The sequence below is a fragment of the Lagenorhynchus albirostris genome, chromosome 4 (genome assembly GCF_949774975.1).
Source record: "Lagenorhynchus albirostris chromosome 4, mLagAlb1.1, whole genome shotgun sequence".
Lineage (NCBI taxonomy): Eukaryota > Metazoa > Chordata > Mammalia > Artiodactyla > Delphinidae > Lagenorhynchus > Lagenorhynchus albirostris.
The window spans coordinates 77,120,979-77,138,726 of NC_083098.1; the positions used below are offsets into that span (position 1 = coordinate 77,120,979).

Consider the following 17,748-nt stretch of genomic DNA (forward strand, 5'->3'; position numbering starts at 1 on the left):
TGTTGGGTGCATAAATATTTACAATTGTTATATCTTCCTCTTGGATCGATCCCTTGATCATTATGTACTGTCCTTCTTTGTCTCTTCTAATAGTCTTTATTTTAAAGTCTATTTTGTCTGATATGAGAATTGCTACTCCAGCTTTCTTTTGGTTTCCATTTGCATGAAATACCTTTTTCCATCCCCTTACTTTCAGTCTGTATGTGTCTCTAGGTCTGAAGTGGGTCTCTTGGAGACAGCAAATATATGGGTCTTGTTTTTGTATCCATTCAGCCAATCTGTGTCTTTTGGTGGGAGCATTTAGTCCATTTACATTTAAGGTAATTATCGATATGTGTGTTCCCATTCCCATTTTCTTAATTGTTTTGGGTTCGTTATTGTAGGTCTTTTCCTTCTTTTGTGTTTCTTGCCTAGAGAAGTTCCTTTAGCAGTTGTTGTAGAGCTGGTTTGGTGGTGCTGAACTCTCTCAGCTTTTGCTTGTCTGTAAAGGTTTTAATTTCTCCATCGAATCTGAATGAGATCCTTGCTGGGTAGAGTAATCTTGGTTGCAGGTTTTTCTCCTTCAACACTTTAAATATGTCCTGCCACTCCCTTCTGGCTTGCAGAGTTTCTGCTGAAAGATCAGCTGTTAACCTTATGGGGATTCCCTTGTGTGTTATTTGTTGTTTTTCCCTTGCTGCTTTTAATATGTTTTCTTTGTATTTAATTTTTGACAGTTTGATTAATATGTGTCTTGGCGTATTTCTCCTTGGATTTATCCTGTATGGGACTCTGTGCTTCCTGGACTTGATTAACTATTTCCTTTCCCATATTAGGGAAGTTTTCAACTATAATCTCTTCAAATATTTTCTCAGTCCCTTTCTTTTTCTCTTCTTCTTCTGGAACCCCTATAATTCGAATGTTGGTGCGTTTAATGTTGTCCCAGAGGTCTCTGAGACTGTCCTCAGTTCTTTTCATTCTTTTTTCTTTATTCTGCTCTGCAGTAGTTATTTCCACTATTTTATCTTCCAGGTCACTTATCCGTTCTTCTGCCTCAGTTATTCTGCTATTGATCCCATCTAGAGTACTTTTAATTTCATTTATTGTGTTGTTCATCGTTGCTTGTTTCATCTTTAGTTCTTCTAGGTCCTTGTTAACTGATTCTTGCATTTTGTCCATTCTATTGTCCATTCTATCTCCAAGATTTCGGATCAACCTTACTATCATTATTCTGAATTCTTTTTCAGGTAGACTGCTTATTTCCTCTTCATTTGTTAGGTCTGGTGGGTTTTTATCTTGCTCCTTCATCTGCTGTGTGTTTTTCTGTCTTTTCATTTTGCTTATCTTACTGTGTTTGGGGTCTCCTTTTTTGCAGGCTGAAGGTTCGTAGTTCCTGTTGTTTTTTGTGTCTGTCCCCAGTGGCTAAGGTTGGTTCAGTGGGTTGTGTAGGCTTCCTGGTGGAGTGTACTAGTGCCTGTGTTCTGGTGGATGAGGCTGGATCTTGTCTTTCTGGTGGGCAGGTCTACGTCTGGTGGTGTGTTTTGGGGTGTCTGTAGACTTATTATGATTTGGGGCAGCCTCTCTGCTAATGGGTGGGGTTGTGTTCCTGTCTTGCTAGTTGTTTGGCATAGGATGTCCAGCACTGTAGCTTGCTGGTCGTTGAGTGAAGCTGGGTGCTGGCGTTGAGATGGAGATCTCTCGGAGATTTTTGCTGTTTGATATTATGTGCAGCTGGGAGGCCTCTTGTGGACCAGTGTCCTGAAGTTGGCTCTCCCACCTCAGAGGCACAGCACTGACTCCTGGCTGCAGCACCAAGAGCCTTTCATCCACAGGGCTCCTTAATTTGGGATGATTCGTTGTCTATTCAGGTATTCCACAGATGCAGGGTATATCAAGTTGATTGTGGAGCTTTAATCCGCTGCTTCTGAGGCTGCTGGGAGAGATTTCCCTTTCTCTTCTTTGTTCTCACAGTTCCCAGGGGCTCAGCTTTGGATTTGGCCCCGCCTGTGCGTGTAGGTCGCCGGAGGGCGTCTGTTCTTTGCTCAGACAGGACGGGGTTAAAAGAGCGGAGGCTCTGGCTCACTCAGGCCGGGGGGGTAGGGAGGGTCACGGAGTGTGGGGCGGGCCTGCGGCTCTGCCGCCGTGACGTTGCAGCCTGAGGCGCGCCGTGCGTTCTCCCGGGGGAGTTGTCCCTGGATCCCGGGACCCCGGCAGTGGCGGGCTGCACAGGCTCCCCGGAAGGGCGTGTGGCCAGTGACCTGTGTTCGCACACAGGCCTCCTGGTGGCGGCAGCAGCAGCCTTAGCGTCTCATGTCTGTCTCTGGGCTCTGCACTCCCAGCCGCGGCTTACGCCCGTCCCTGGAGCTCTCTCAAGCAGCGTTCTTAATCCCCTCTCCTCGTGCACCAGGAAACAAAGAGGGACGTAAAAGTCTCTTGCCTCCTCGGCAGGTCCAGACCTCTCCCCGGACTCTCTCCCGGCCAGCCACGGTGCACTAACGCCCTGCAGGCTGTGTTCACGCCGCCAACCTCAGTCCTCTCCCGGCGCTCCGACAAAAGCCGGAGCCTCAGCTCCCAGTCCCGCCCGCCCCGGCGGGCGAGCAGACAAGCCTCTCGGCTGGTGAGTGCCGGTCGGCCCGATCCTCTGCGCTGGAATCTGTCCGCTTTGCCCTCCGCACCCCTGTTGCTGTGCTCTCCTCCGCGGCTCCCAAGCTCCCCCACTCCGCCTCCCGAAGTCTCCACCCGTGAAGGGGCTTCCTAGTGTGTGGACACTTTTCCTCCTTCACAGCTCTCTCCCGCTGGTGCAGGACCCGTCCCTATCCTTTTGTCTCTGTTTAGTTTTTTCTTTTGCCCTAACCAGGTACGTGGGGGGTTCCTTGCCTTTTGGAAGGTCTGAGGTCTTCTGCCAGCGTTCAGTAGGTGCTCCGTAGGAGTTGTTCCACGCGTAGATGTATTTCTGGTGTATCTGTGGGGAGGAAGGTGATCTCCGCGTCTTCAAAATGAAATTATTAAGTTATGGTGAGTAGTGGTGAGGATTCCATTAGAAAATAGGTGTTTCTACCCCATCATCACACTTAAGAGAAAAGAGGCATCCCTGCTTACTCCTCCTGACACACCAGGAAAACCCCCAGTGTTGTAGACAACAGCTTCCAGGGACAAACACTGGCTGAGAAAATACCCATCATATTTTACAGATTTTACCCGCCTCACTCCTATATACCAGCATAATTTCTTCTTGTCTGAAACAGATCTCTGCCAGCTTTGTTTCATTTATGTCCAAGTCTGAGTAGATAGTGTATCGTTTACCCAGCCTCAAGATTAGATAATGAAAATACATTTAATCTAACATTATCACAAGGTTTTTATTATAGCTTCAAATGCGTTTATTGTGATCTCATTTATTTTGAAATTTATTTTGTACCCTTTCCAGTAATAAACAGCCATTCAAGATGACTCTCCTGCGTTCTTGAATGAAACTGTCATGGGGTCTCTTTAAAGAAAACAGCATCCACGAGTAGATACATAAAAGGAGGCTAGCATGTCTCATGGTCAGATGGACAGTAGGTTACATGAAAACTTAGAAGCACAAATGTGAATGGCTTTTGCTAAAAGAATTTAATCAATCACTAAAATGAGAGAACTGGCCTTTTCATTCTCAGAAGCCACAATAAAAGGGGGTTAAGGAAGGCAAAAGATTCGAAGATTAGCTGAGCTTGACTTTAGCCACAATTTCATTTTTATCTTAGAAGGAAGACTCAAGAAGGAAGGGCAGGGCTTCCCTGGTGGCACAGTGGTTGAGAGTCCACCTGCCGATGCAGGGGACACGGGTTCCTGCCCCGGTCTGGGAAGATCCCACATGCCGCGGAGCGGCTGGGCCCGTGAGCCATGGCCGCTGAGCCTGTGCGTCCGGAGCCTGTGCTCCCAAACGGGAGAGGCCACAACAGTGAGAGGCCCGTGTATCGCAAAAACAAAAAACAAAAAACAAGGAAGGGCAACCATTGAATAAAATTGCAGCTTGCAAGCTATGCAATCAAATACCTTAGGTTTCTTTCTTCCTAAAAAGAGGTAGACCAATCCTGGGTAATGATCCAGACACATCCAAGCTTATCTGTTACTGTTTTAGATTGCCAGTGACCAGAAAAGAAGAGAGGAAAAAGGGCTTTAACCAATCACCTGCTGATTTAGACTGTATGTACTTGGTTTAGGCCCAGCATTTTTACAACTCTGCACTGTCCACTGTTTTTTTGATAATATTAAATATTTATTTTAAAGAGTTTCTGATCTCTTATTTCCTCCAAACTGCATTTTTCTGTTAGTTTCCACTTCTCCTCACATGCTTATTATAACATATTATATGTTATTTATTATGATTGAGGCACTAAACAGCTGATTGGAAGCTCTGTGTACATGGAGGGGCCTTTTTGACTGTGGTCTTTAGTGTGTAATCATCTGAACCATCAATGTCAGATCTTTTGTTGGAAGCTAGAGTCCCTTGGAGGAGTCCTTCAGTAGCCCAAATGGGAGGGTTTAGACTTGGCTGCTAGCATTCTGGGGATGTAGAGACAGAAGATAACTGGGGGTTTTGATATTTAGTATATACCTTTTTACTTAAGCTCCCTGTCTTCAGTGTGGTACGTTGTCTTCAACTGTAGTATCCCCCGGTCGACATCTCTGTTTTGCCCTTTCGTAAGAAGGGCGGTTTCTCTGTGAGTAGATTGGAGGGACAGCCAACCTGCTAAGTAGAGTGGGTGAAGGGAATGGGAGGGAGGGTCTAAATGTTTCCTAAACCATCGTTCAACCAGTCCTCTTATTTTTAACTTCACCTGCACCCACACTTTCATAGTACTGAAATTCTCCAGTTCCTGAGCCTTTGGGGAGTTCCAAGGTACTGACTGGATTATCTTTCCTTCACTCTGCATGGCAAGCTTACTCACTTCCCTCTGATTGTGACTTAAATGTCATCTTCTCAGTGGTCATTCTAAAATCTTCACCTCCGTTGCAACTTCCTATCCTATAAAGTCTGTCTAAGATAATATATATTTTCTTTGCTCTGTCATTAGACTTTTAGCTCTACAAGGACAGCAGTTGTTTAGGAGAGATTGCCATCTTTAGCTGCAAATTATCGAAATATTTCAGTATCACTGTTATGCTGCGAAAATCTTTTCAGTAAATTCTTTTGCTTTCCCTGGAAGCTACATGTTGCTGTTGGTCCTCTATACGTAGATACTCAAGGATCAGATTAGAGTGTAAAGGATTGTGCACCTTAGATTCATTATTGATCTATTATATTCTTATGAAATAATAACATTATAAAAAGTGGAAATAGTTTTAAAGGTTATGTAATAAAAATAATGACCCTTCCTTCCATTCTGGATCAAGATGATCACTGTCCATAGTTTTTAGTATACCATTTTTCATGTCTATTATTTATCAATCTCTGTAGCACCCTCCATCTTTTATTTTTTATTTATTTATTTTTATGATTGACATTTTATTCACACATCAAATGTTTTTTGAGCATCTGCTATATGCCAGGCACCATGCTAGGCACTGGGGACACAAATGTGATCAAAAGAGACAAAACTCTATGCCTTTGTGGAGTTTCAATTTTATCAAAGGGAGACAGATAGTAAACAAACTATCAGGTAAAATACAAAGTTACGCTGTGGAAATGGGAGTTTTTATATGTATATTTTTTCTGTCCCTATTTTTATTTTAACAATGTAAATCAGAGATTGTTCTATTATCAGCCCATATATATTTGTCTCTTTCTCTCTAATGTTGAATATTATTTCAATAAAAGAAAGTACTGTAAATTTTTTTTTTACCAGATAAGCTGTTTGGGACTTACCCCAACTTGAGGCTACTGTGAAAAAAAATACTACAGTAAACATTCTGGTACATAAGTCTTTGCATTCGTCTATATGTGAATATGGAGAATAATTTGCATTCTTTTTAGTTGTGTGGCAATGGGTTGCATGTACTATAAACATGTTTTAAATAGTTATCCTTTCAAAATCTCACATTGAAAGTACATCTGCTTGACAACGATTAGGCCATCCTCAACCATACTGTAATCAAACCAAGAGGTTAATACAGAGTCCTTGATTAGTAATTTATACAGCATTTAGTGCAGTACACTTACTTCATATTTTTGTACTGATGGTAACATTGAGTGTTCTTTTGCATTCAAACATCATTTCTGAGTTCTTATTATGGAAAAAATAACTCATCCTCACTTTTTGGTTTAGGGAAAGCTCTGTGAGGATGTCAGATCTTCAGAAATCTTTGAGAAAGCATGAGTTTGTTGAGAAGTGAAAAGTGTGAGGTGTAAGAAAACAGTGTAAGTGTTTCTGAGAAGGTTATTGCTCTCTTTTAGTCTGCTTGGCCATACTTTATTGTATAAACACCCTATGTGAGTAATAAACTACTTAGATCAACATTCCTCAAAATATTACTGAAGACCTTTAAATTTAATGTTACAGTGAAAAGAGGGATCAAGTGAGGGGGATCAAATAAGTCAAATAAGTTGGTAAGAAACAGCTTATTATCTCTCCTACACCACCCCCAGCCCAGGTTTTAAATACACAATTCACATTAGGATAGCTCAGTAATTTTCAAACTTTTACATACTTCTAAAAACAACGTTCTAAAAAAACAAAACCAAAAAAAAAAAAACAACCAATGTTCTATTGGACTTGCTATGAGACTTACTGTTTTACTTAAATTTTAGAGGTAGTTAATTGGGCCTATATATTATTGGATGGGATCCTCACCATGTTACATGTTTGTAGTGTATAATACTTGGTTTTAGAAATTGACGACTTGTCTGCAAGATAATTACCAAAGTGTGCTTAGCTTATAAGGACTCAAGTGCCAAGGACATGCCAAAGACCTTTCCCTGTTAAGAAAGTCAAGTGCTGTGGAATTCAGGTATTTCACTGACCCCAATTAAATTAGTTAGAAATGTGCTTCTCTGATAGTTAGATTAGGAATTTTTAAATTTCAGTGGCAGATACATTTGTGAGTTTATTTTCATGAAGTTATAGCAATAAATGAGAGAAGGAAATTGGGGCTCTTGGATAGATAAGCTTCAGAATATACATATTTCTAAATTCCAGTTTTTTTCATGGAAAAATGGCATTTGTTTTCCTATGATACATATTTCAATAAATATATTTGTTGAATAAAAATTCAATAAAAAAAGCATACAGTAGAAAGTTTAGAAAATCATCCTAAAAAATCTCAACAGAAGAATCAGTCATAATATATGTGAACATAATTTGAGACATCTCTTATGTTTAGTAAGTTAGGTAACTATATGTGGGGTAAGCAGCAAGGCAAGTAGGTAGAAAGGCTGACAGAAGGGGTCATGCTAGGCATGCTCTTCTAAGTTAAACTAGTAATATTAAATTTTGTTTGTATTAGCAGATTAGAACCTTTCCTTGAAACAATCTAATTACAAATAAAACAAAAACAAAACCATCTCACGAATCTCAACTGTTTATTATCGGTACGATTTCTAATATTTTGCATATATACTTTTTTTTTTCAATTGTAGGAGAAGCCATTATCTAGATCTCTTCAGAGGGGTGAAGATCTTCAGTTTGACCAGGTATGCCAATGTAGGGGGAATATTTTTTCCTGAAAGGAAAATGTTTATCCGCACAGTCTGATCCAAATACATCCAATATTAAGAAATTTATTTATTTTGTTTAGTGGTCCTGTATGTTTTTATACACTAGATTCAGTCTGGAACTGGTAGTCTGTTTTTTAACAGAACAAATAGAATGAGTTATGAACTGCGAACTTCATAGAATGAGCTGTGAACTTTATTGATTTCTGTTCATTAAGCATTTTAAAACTTTGCTTTTCATTGGTACCCTCTTTACTATATGCCCTTTGAAAACTTCTTAGAAGATTTCCAGTCATATCCCTCAATCTTTCCTTGTATACAATTTTTACATAACAATATTTGACCTTTTAACATTTATTTTTTCCTGTTGGGGGTATCAGAACCTTTATACTGAAACATCCAGCCTGGTTCTCTCCCTTTCCACCCCATTTTGAAGGCGGAGCCAGAGACAAGGACTTGGTTCTGGGAAGAGATTCCAAGGAGGAGACTTGAGAGATTGAGGCAGGGAAGAGGAAGAACTGATAGAGATCACTGCTCTGGGCACTGGGGGTTCATTCCATTCTGAGAATCATACCGAATGTCACCCATTTTTGTCTTTCTGAAGAACGGAGGGCTGGAGCATTTATCTGCAGCCCCCATCTCCAGCAGTTGAGCGTTGCCCTAAGAGGCATTAACTACTTGTATCTGTGCTTGTGCAAAGGCCAAGTGGACTGTCTGTGTCAAAAAGCCAAAGAAGCTTAAAAAGGAAGATATACAATGGCCAACCCTCCCCCTCCAAAAAAACCCTGCGAAACCAAAAACCTTTTTATATAATACCAATATCTCAAATTTAGTGGTAATCCTCTAATGTCAGTTCTTTCCTCTTGCTGATTTTGAATGTTAGATCAAGTGTTATTTTTGTCATAATTATGTTTGCTCAAGACTTATTTCATTATAAGTTGATTGATTGTCTGCAAAACCCAATAACCCAGATCAGCTTTCTGTTGCCATCTAGTATTCCCGAGCTACCCTTCTTATAATTATGTATCTAGGAAATCGAAGTTAATGTTCATATTAGTCTGCTTGATTAGATGAAGATGACTGGTTAGGACTGCTTGGTGGAGGCTTCCCAACATGCTGTGTTTCTGGATCCCATTCCAGTTCTGCTGACTCCGAATCACCAAGAGCAGTGCTCTGGCACCTGTATTTTGCAACAGCTCCCTAGGTGATTCTGAAGCACACACTTAGTAAATAGCCACTGGTCTAAGAAGAAACCGTAAATAAGAAGGCTAGTTCTCTGTTACAGTAATAATAAGATCACCCCATAGAACCCTTTTCAGATCTTAATGCCATTACAAAAGGTACTAATTGCTACTAGTTATTAATTATTAATGTATTGTTAATATATTATTTTAAAGGTATTTAGATTATTCACATCTTGAATCCACTTTACTAATGATGAAGGAACAATCAATATGAAATCTTATTAAACAACATTTTAAGGAAAACTTCCATTTCTTTTTTTATGTAAATGATTAATAAAACTATATTTTATCATGCTCCATACCTTGATTTTTTTCCACAATAAAAAGCTGTGAGTGGGGTAAACTGCTTTAATATGTATTTACAGTAGCAGATGGTGTTTTGTTATTCCTTCTTTAGGTATTAAAAGGGATTTCCTTTGAGTGGTATTGTTCATTGTTAATGAAATATAAATTTTCAAAAGTGGTTAAATAAAATTAGAATCTTGTTTTTACTTTAATTCCCTATATTAGAAACTATTCACCTGTCACGTTATGGTAATTTATAAATAAAAGCATGATTAAAGGAAGGCAGAGATCATGAAAAAGAGAAAAAATATCATACATAATCAAACTGTTTCATTCTTTTTTATATGAGAAATATAAAATATTAGGAAAAATAAATGTTTAATTCCTAGAGCTATCACTTTATCTTCATTAACTGATACTTCCTACAGTCGTGGAACTGAACGAGACCTTGAGTATTGCTGCAACCCGTAGTTTTTTAGTTAAGCAAAACAAAGTGAAGCATGTTTTACTGTATGCTAATTTTAAAATACTAATTTTACGAGTAATGGGTTGAATCAGATACAGAGTCTCTTATGAAGAGAGAATGTTTTTTCTCTGGATCCTCAAGATGAAGAGTGACCTTAGGGTTGACTAATGGTAGCTGGTGTACCTCTTACCACCACTACAGGCAAGTTGGGTTCATTCATGAAATGAATCTGATAACTCACCTACAATTCAGATAGTTTAAGGGATGCCTCAGATTGAGTTGCAGGTGTCCATCCCACTTCATTTATCTTTCTGCTGTTCATTTATATATTCTAAACTTTAAAAACATGTATATAACACATTTCTAATGTGTTTATTTGTATCACAAATTAATTGTGTAATTATAATTCTCTGTTCGGTGTCATAGCAGCACAGAATAAAGTGGAGCTTTTCCCTCAGTTCTAACATGGTGTAGTCTTCTCTGTTTCTGCATCTCTTCATCCCTTCTAGTGGCAACATTTTAGAACATTTCACTCACATGAGCAGAGAGGAACTGGCCCCGGGGGGATGGGGGTGGGGGGGGAGGAAGTAGGTGTGGTTGTTTCATGTTCTGTGTTATACAGTTCACCCAGAGGTGTCATGTGTGTAATCAGGGATGTTACTGATGGTCAAGTTTTTACACATGTGAGTAGCGTATGGAGGCAGGAAAAAGGTGGAAAGTCTCTGAGCTAAACTGAATGGATTTGGATAAATGTTAATAGCCGGTGAAACTTAGCTCACTTTACTTTATTACTTGGCTAAACCCCTAGCCCTTATTTTATCTTATTTTTTTTTTAATATTTAAATGTAAGTGGCATTTTATGTATTTATTTTCTTCCCTTTTATTTTAAAACACATTTATTGCTTTGGAGTTACTGCGTTTAGTGTATTTTTATTCTAGAAATGTTACTCATTTCTAAGTGATTGCTAGTAGCCTGAGGAGCATGGCACTTTGATGTTGTATTTTACTTCTGGTAACGTCTTGTATTTTCAGTTGATAAGCTCTATGAGCTCAGTAGCAGAGCACTGTCTCCCTTCCTTACTTCGCACCTTGTTTGACTGGTACAGACGCCAGAATGGAGCTGAAGATGAGTCTTATGAGTATAGGCCTCGGTCTAGCACAAAATCTAAGGGGTAAGTGGCTCATTTTCTACTGTTCGACCTGGAATCAAAACACTTCCAATGAAGCGGGTAATAGTGTTATCAACTGACGATTGTTATTGTTTGGTTACTTTTGTTATGAAGTGGTAACAAGGGGAAAAGATAGTCCATACTTAAACTGTAAATCGAGGAAAGACATCCGTTAAAGTAGGTGCTGCCCTACAGGAGTCATCACTGGGACTAGTCATGCAAAACTGACTTTCTGTAGTTCAGTGAGGAGCCTTAACAGTCATGGAAGGAGTTAAGAAAATATTCAAAGGAAGTCCTGTTCACGTGGTTTGTGAAGGGAAACAGTTGTTGCGATACAGGAAGACTGCCAAAACCCTAAATTCTTATACCATGAGACTCTTCTTGGTGTTAAATCCTCGAACTTGTCTTCTCCTTCTTCAAATTTCCCAGGGAGATCATGGCTTTAAGTAAAACATCTATTTGTGTTCAGGTGATGGCCCATGGTTTAGAATTGCACCTCAGTAGATGCCACTTGTGATTTTTTCAACTTAGATTTGTGAAAAAATGACCTGGCACTGTATTTCTGTGTTTTTCTTCCTCTTACTAATTCTTTTAGATTAGGTTTAATTTCTGACAGATGTAATAGTGAGATGTGCATATAAGTTCCTAATGTACAAAAAGAGAACATAAGAACATGTCATACATACGCTGGGTTATTATAAAAACTTGTAATGATTACTGTGGGACACCATATGTACTAGGAACTCAGTAAATAACATGAAGTACTAACCAAGAGCTATTTGAGAACTTATAGTTTTAATGCAATCCTAATTTGGGATTCTTGTTTCAGGGATGAACAGCAACGTGAAAGAGATTATCTTCTTGAAAGAAGAGACTTAGCAGTAGATTTCATTTTTTGTTTAGTTTTAGTTGAAGTTCTAAAGCAGGTAAGCTCTTTTGTTTCTGCAAAGTCTGTATTTCTTATTTTTTGCTAATTTTGCCTTCATGTTTCAGTTACCTTATTTAGGATGTTATATCTAAACTACTGGCTCACGGAAACAAAATTCCTATAATTTAATTATACTTCTGTCAATTGCCTGAGGGTTCCGTGTCCTGTACCTATCACTCCCCATTTTTCTACCTTCGTTTACCATCCAAGACATGAAATCATGTTAGCAAAATGGAGCTGAATAAAAAGTATGTAAAATCTGGGCTTTTAGCAGCAGCTGTAGTCCACCTGTCATTCACCTACTCCAATCCCTTTTTGCCTCCACTTTCACAGAAATTCTCTGTGTAAGCCCTCGAGCCTGCATTTCAACATGTAATAATTGTGCAGTGATAGTTGAGGAATGGGGGTGATTTGACTTGAGTAAGACTGAGTTGTCAAGTGCAAATGGTTTTCAGACAAGTGAGAAGACCTCAGGATAATGAATTGTTTATGTTTATTCATTCAGTGAATATTAGAATGCCTACTGTTGGGTGGCATTGTTCTAGGTACTGCTCTCCTGAGCTCAACATCTGAATGGCATAGGTAGTAAAGATATAAATAGGTAAATAGTGTCAGATATCATGTTATATATTTTTACTATTCACAGTCAGTACAAGTATATGTATAAATACCTGTACTGATTTGAGGGACTTCCCTGGTGGTCCAGTGGGTGGGACTCCACGCTCCCAGTGCAGGGGGCCCGGGTTCAATCCCTGGTTGGGGAACTAGATCTCGTATGCATGCTGCAACTGGGAGTTCCCATTGCCACAACTAAGAGCCTGCATGCCGCAACTAAAAGATCCCGCCTGCCACAGCTAAGACCTGGTACAGCCAAAATAAATAAATAAATGCATATTAAAAAGAAAATACCTGTACTGATATGAAACTGTTTTTGTAGTTTGTAGTCTTTAAAAAGTTATATACATCATTCAAAAATGTTCCATATATTTCCAGTCATGCACACTGTAGTGTTTTGAAAAAAAGTCAGGCTACCTAAAAGAAAAAAAATCATATTTTGCACAGCACATGATGTGTTCGGACAGGGAGTTTTGTTTCTGTTGTATAAAATGGAGTAGAATATATAATACAGCAGGAAACAGCAAATGTTAAGATATAAAAGTTAATTGATTTGATAGTCTTTTTTAACATAGCTAATATAAAAATATTTGAATTATTTATACTTTCATTTATACTTTGCCTTTGTTTTTACAATATATGTGAAAAGACACTGAATATCCGAAATCTGAAAATAAAAATAACTTTTTTGGCTTTGTTTTGTTTAAAAATAATTTTGAATACGTGACATAGATAAATGCGTTAATCAAAGATTAAAAACAATTTAATTTGTACCTTCCATAAAGGTTTTTTTTTAGTAGAGGTGGAAAAGAACTTTCCTCTGAAAGTTGTGCTTTCTGAAAGCCAGATTTGCCTTCTGTGATCTCTTAGTTTAGCTGGGATCCTAAGATGCTAAGGCTGAGGTCAGTAAGGATATCGGAGGAGCTGAGGACCAGAAACACTGTACCATGAACGGACTTGGACGAGGCCTCATTGTGGTTGATCCCTGGCATTTCTTGTGTGCTAAATGTAGGTCTTGTGAGTGGTTTGGTAATTAGCATTTGCACTTCTTTACTTAGTTAAATCATAGAGGTATTTCTTCTTCCTGCAAAAGAAATTGCAAACTCTGTGCACTGACAGTCAGGCTCTATTGTGCCTTTTCTCCTTTGTTTCCCATGATTTTCTTCTACTTAGCAGTGTCTCTCTTCTCATCTAAAAGTTGCTCTTTGCTTTTTTTTAAATTTATTTATTTATTTTTGGCTGTGTTGGGTCTTCGTTTCTGTGCGAGGGCTTTCTCTAGTTGTGGCAAGCGGGGGCCACTCTTCATCGCGGTGCACAGGCCTCTCACTATTGCGGCCTCTCTTGTCGCGGAGCACAGGCTCCAGACGCGCAGGCTCAGTAGTTGTGGCTCACGGGCCTAGTTGCTCCGCGGCATGTGGGATCTTCCCGGACCAGGGCTTGAACCCGTGTGTCCCCTGCATTGGCAGGCAGATTTTTAACCACTGCGCCACCAGGGAAGCCCTAAAAGTTGCTCTTAATTGCGTTGACTTCAGAACTTCAGTGCACAGACAACCCCTTGGAGGTTTTTCTTTTTCCTCTTCCTCCTCTCTTGTCCTTCCCCCGCCCCATTGTCCTTGTCTTCATCCTCCTTTTCGTCCTCTTCCTTTAAAAAAAAAATAGTCCAGGGACTTCCCTGGCACTCCAGTGGTTAAGACGACTTCTTCCAATGCAGGGGGTGTGGGTTTGATCCCTGGTAGGGGAGCTAAGATCCCACATGCCTTGGGGCCAAAAAACCAAAACATAAAACAGAAGCAATATTGTAACAAATTCAACAATAACTTAAAAAAAAAATCCCATGTAGGTTTTCTCTTTCCTAATAAAAAGCAAGTCTTTTTAGCTTCTTCAAATCTAATTAAACTATAGAAAATGAAGTAAAAATCAATAGAACGTTCTGAAATATCATGACAAACGAACCCAATTTTCTCCCGTATCAAAATGGTGTAGGGGGTCTTCCCTGGTGGCGCAGTGGTTGAGAGTCCGCCTGCCGATGCAGGGGACACGGGTTCGTGCCCCGGTCCGGGAGCAACCCACATGCTGCAGAGCGGCTGGGCCCGTGAGCCATGGCCGCTGGGCCTGCGCGTCCGGAGCCTGTGCTCCGCAACGGGAGAGGCCACAACGGTGAGAGGCCTGCGTACCGCAAAAAAAAAAAAAAAAAAAAAAAAAGGTGTAGGGTTTAATAGCTCCAGAGAGTAATCGTGTAGGGTTTAACAGCTCCAGAGAGTAATCAATGTAGCGTATGTTGAATTTAATAGGACTTTTACTTTTGTCCCACATAATATACATGTATTAAAATGTGATTTAGTTTTATTTTGATGAGATGGACAGCCCCAGGAGTATTGAAATATCGATACATGGTTGGATCAATCTTAAGGAGGAGTATATATTACTTGTGGGTTAGTTCTTGACCTCATATATTATAAATTGTTTCTTGAATAATTTGTCATGTCTTTATCTGACGTTATTATGTGTCATCATCACATATTTAGATCTCTTCAAAATGCACGAAGAACTCTCTATCCCTTGTACCAGCTGGTCATTACAATAAACTGGGAGATAACCACGGCAAGTGTTTTTATTCCAGCTGTGTCATTTACTTGCCGTGTAACTTGGGCAAGTTATTACCCACTAATTCTTTCCTTCTCTATAAAAGAGTGGTGAGAATTAAATACGATAATGCCCGGGACATGGAAAGTGTCCAATAAATGCTATCTGTTGTTTTCATCTTATACATCAATGTTCTTAGTTGCAGTGACTTGCTGAAGATTATAAAGCTAGTTCTCTCTTTATTTTTTATTTTATTTTATTTCTTTAATAGATTTATTTTATTTTTGGCTGTGTTGGGTCTTTGTTGCTGCGCATGGGCTTTCTCTAGTTGTGGTGAGCGGGGGCTGCTCTTCATTGCGGTGCGCAGGCTTCTCATTGCGGTGGCTTGTTGCAGAGCACGGGCTCTAGGTGTGCAGGCTCCAGTAGTTGTGGCACGTGGGCTCAGTAGTTGTGGCTTGCGGGCTGTAGAGTGCAGGCTCAGTAGTTGTGGCTCATGGGCTTAGTTGCTCCGCGGCATGTGGGATCTTCCTGGAGGAGGGCTTGAACCCGTGTCCCCTGCATTGGCAGGCAGATTCTTAACCACTGTGCCACCAGGGAAGCCCCTAGTTCTCTTTGTAAATAAAATTATTCTTATTGGTAAAAATCAGTGTTACAAAATTAGGTGAAATGGCCATCATCTTATAAAATTAAATTTTAAATCATAACAAATTAGACAAAGGATTGAGTTTATATAAATGTGATGACATGAGTGTGATTCACCATGGGAACAAAATTAATTCAAGATGATAAAGGACTAATTTTATTTTTTCAAGAAAGTCAGAAGAATAATTTGGGGGTCATGGCCAACTACAAATATTAGCATATTAGTACCAGAGGCTTTAGAATCCATGGTAAAAGCACTATAGCATTTAGTATCTTTAAGCAGTTTTCTTTTTATATTGAATTTTAGCCATGCATTTATTCGTTGAAACAAACAAGATTGGGAAACCAGGCTTATAAGCCACTTCAGGCTCTTGGCTTAGTTTTATGGGTGCTTATTGTGAAGTATCAGAAGGAGGAGTAGATCCTTAGTATTTTCAGGTTTGACATTAGCATTTTCTTTCTTTATTTTATTTTTATTTTTTTTAATTTTTGAATTTTATTTATTTTTTTGTACAGCAGGTTCTTATTAGTCATCCATTTTATACACATCAGTGTATACATGTCAATCCCAATCTTCCAGTTCATCACACAACATTAGCACTTTAGATGTTGGTGAGCAGCCCTGAAGGTTATGGGGTTATTTGTGATTTTGCTGAGTCATGAGTTTATTCACTGTCCTTTGCACTGAGGGCTGGTCATTTACATAATGAGCGCACCTTGCTGACTCCCCGTTGTCCATGTCTTAACCTGGTTTTGTGGTTTTCTACTTTCATGATGTGCTAAAAGCATTAGATTTGGGGAAGTGGTAGTGGGAATAGCTTTGGAATAAAACTTGGGTATTCTTTAGAGTCTACTAGATATATCCTTCTTGAATGTTCAAATAGAATTAGATCTGCTTCCAAAATCATGCAAATGGCAAGATCTAAAAAATTCTTGATGCTCTAGATGGAAATACTACTCCATGAAAGTAGAACGTTTTCTCTATAAACTGAACTGGGATTCTTTCCCACCCCAGCCCCCCTTTTTTGGAGGTTCAGCTTGGGAATTTTTTTGATTATTGTAAATAAGGGGAGAAGTAGGAATTTCAAGAACGTCTGAGCATCTTGATAGTGTTCATTCTTAAAATAAAATTTTTAGAGGTTGTGCTTTTTTTCTTCCAAAAATTAAAGATGAGATATATTTATTCTCTTCTGTTTCTCTGTCTCTTTTCTAGCTATAATATGATAAAACTGAAAGTTTTCTTTCCTCATTTGTTCCGTTTATTAAATGCATTTTCATATATCAGAAACTGGGCACACAGTATTTTCTAGAGAAGTATGCACTGACTTCTAAACTTCAGTCCCCTCATCTGTAAAACAGGGGACACATACTACTGTGTAAGGCTGCTATAAGTGTTATAAATAATGTATATAAAATGCCTAAGTAATACCCGGCACACAGACACGTGAAAAGTGTTGGTGGTGGCATTACTAATAACTAATATTATTAAGGTAGTAATAAAGAGCACACAACATAGCTAAGTAGTGTCCCTAGCTGTCATTGTTAGACTTCTGGCATAACTGGAGCAAATAAAGACTACTTAGGAGAAAGTATAGGTGTAAGTTAACTTGTGTTTCATATCTCTGGCCTAGAGCGCACCAAACATCCCTGTATAGAAGTCAGTGTGGTAAAACCACAACACAGCACAGTAAATGGGGCCCAAAAAATTAAGTCACGTAAAATGCAGTGTCGCATTATTGCAAGGTCACTGAGGCGTCTGGGGCCAGCCTGCGTGATTAGCGCTGTGAATTCTGGAGTAAGTTCTGGAAGTCGGGCTGCTGGATCCAGATACAGCATATTCCCGACTAAAGTTTGGTATCACCTAGTGGTAGATATCTACTTTGTTTTAACCATCAATGGGATAATCATAGGGCTTACTGGGACTTACGGGACAACAGCAGTGACTTCAGTAACCTTTTTCTTACCTTGGGGCCTATTTTGTTTGGCCCAATCCAGGGAAGATGAAGCTAGGAAAATACATCTGCCTCCCCACTTTCTAATGGGCTCTGGGTTCCCTACCAGGCCTTGTCCTCAATATCTGCATCCTATATTCTAGTTCCGTCATCTGCCCTACATTCCTAGGAAGTAAGAATTTTGTCCTAGTCCCTTTTAGAGAAGGGTGGAAAAGGTGAGAGACCAAGAATCTCCAATTGTAATGTACCCAG

At 39.5% G+C, this 17,748-nt stretch overlaps 1 protein-coding gene across 1 annotated transcript in view; it reads left to right on the top strand.

Annotated features, from left to right (window-relative positions):
- The window catches only part of FRYL (FRY like transcription coactivator), a 249,383-nt gene that overhangs the window by 114,196 nt on the left and 117,439 nt on the right, over window positions 1-17,748 (top strand). The window contains exons 5-7 of the mRNA XM_060148216.1: window positions 7,538-7,591; window positions 10,640-10,779; window positions 11,606-11,702. Coding sequence (XP_060004199.1) covers window positions 7,538-7,591; window positions 10,640-10,779; window positions 11,606-11,702 — 291 coding nt within the window. The remainder of the gene's footprint in view (window positions 1-7,537; window positions 7,592-10,639; window positions 10,780-11,605; window positions 11,703-17,748) is intronic.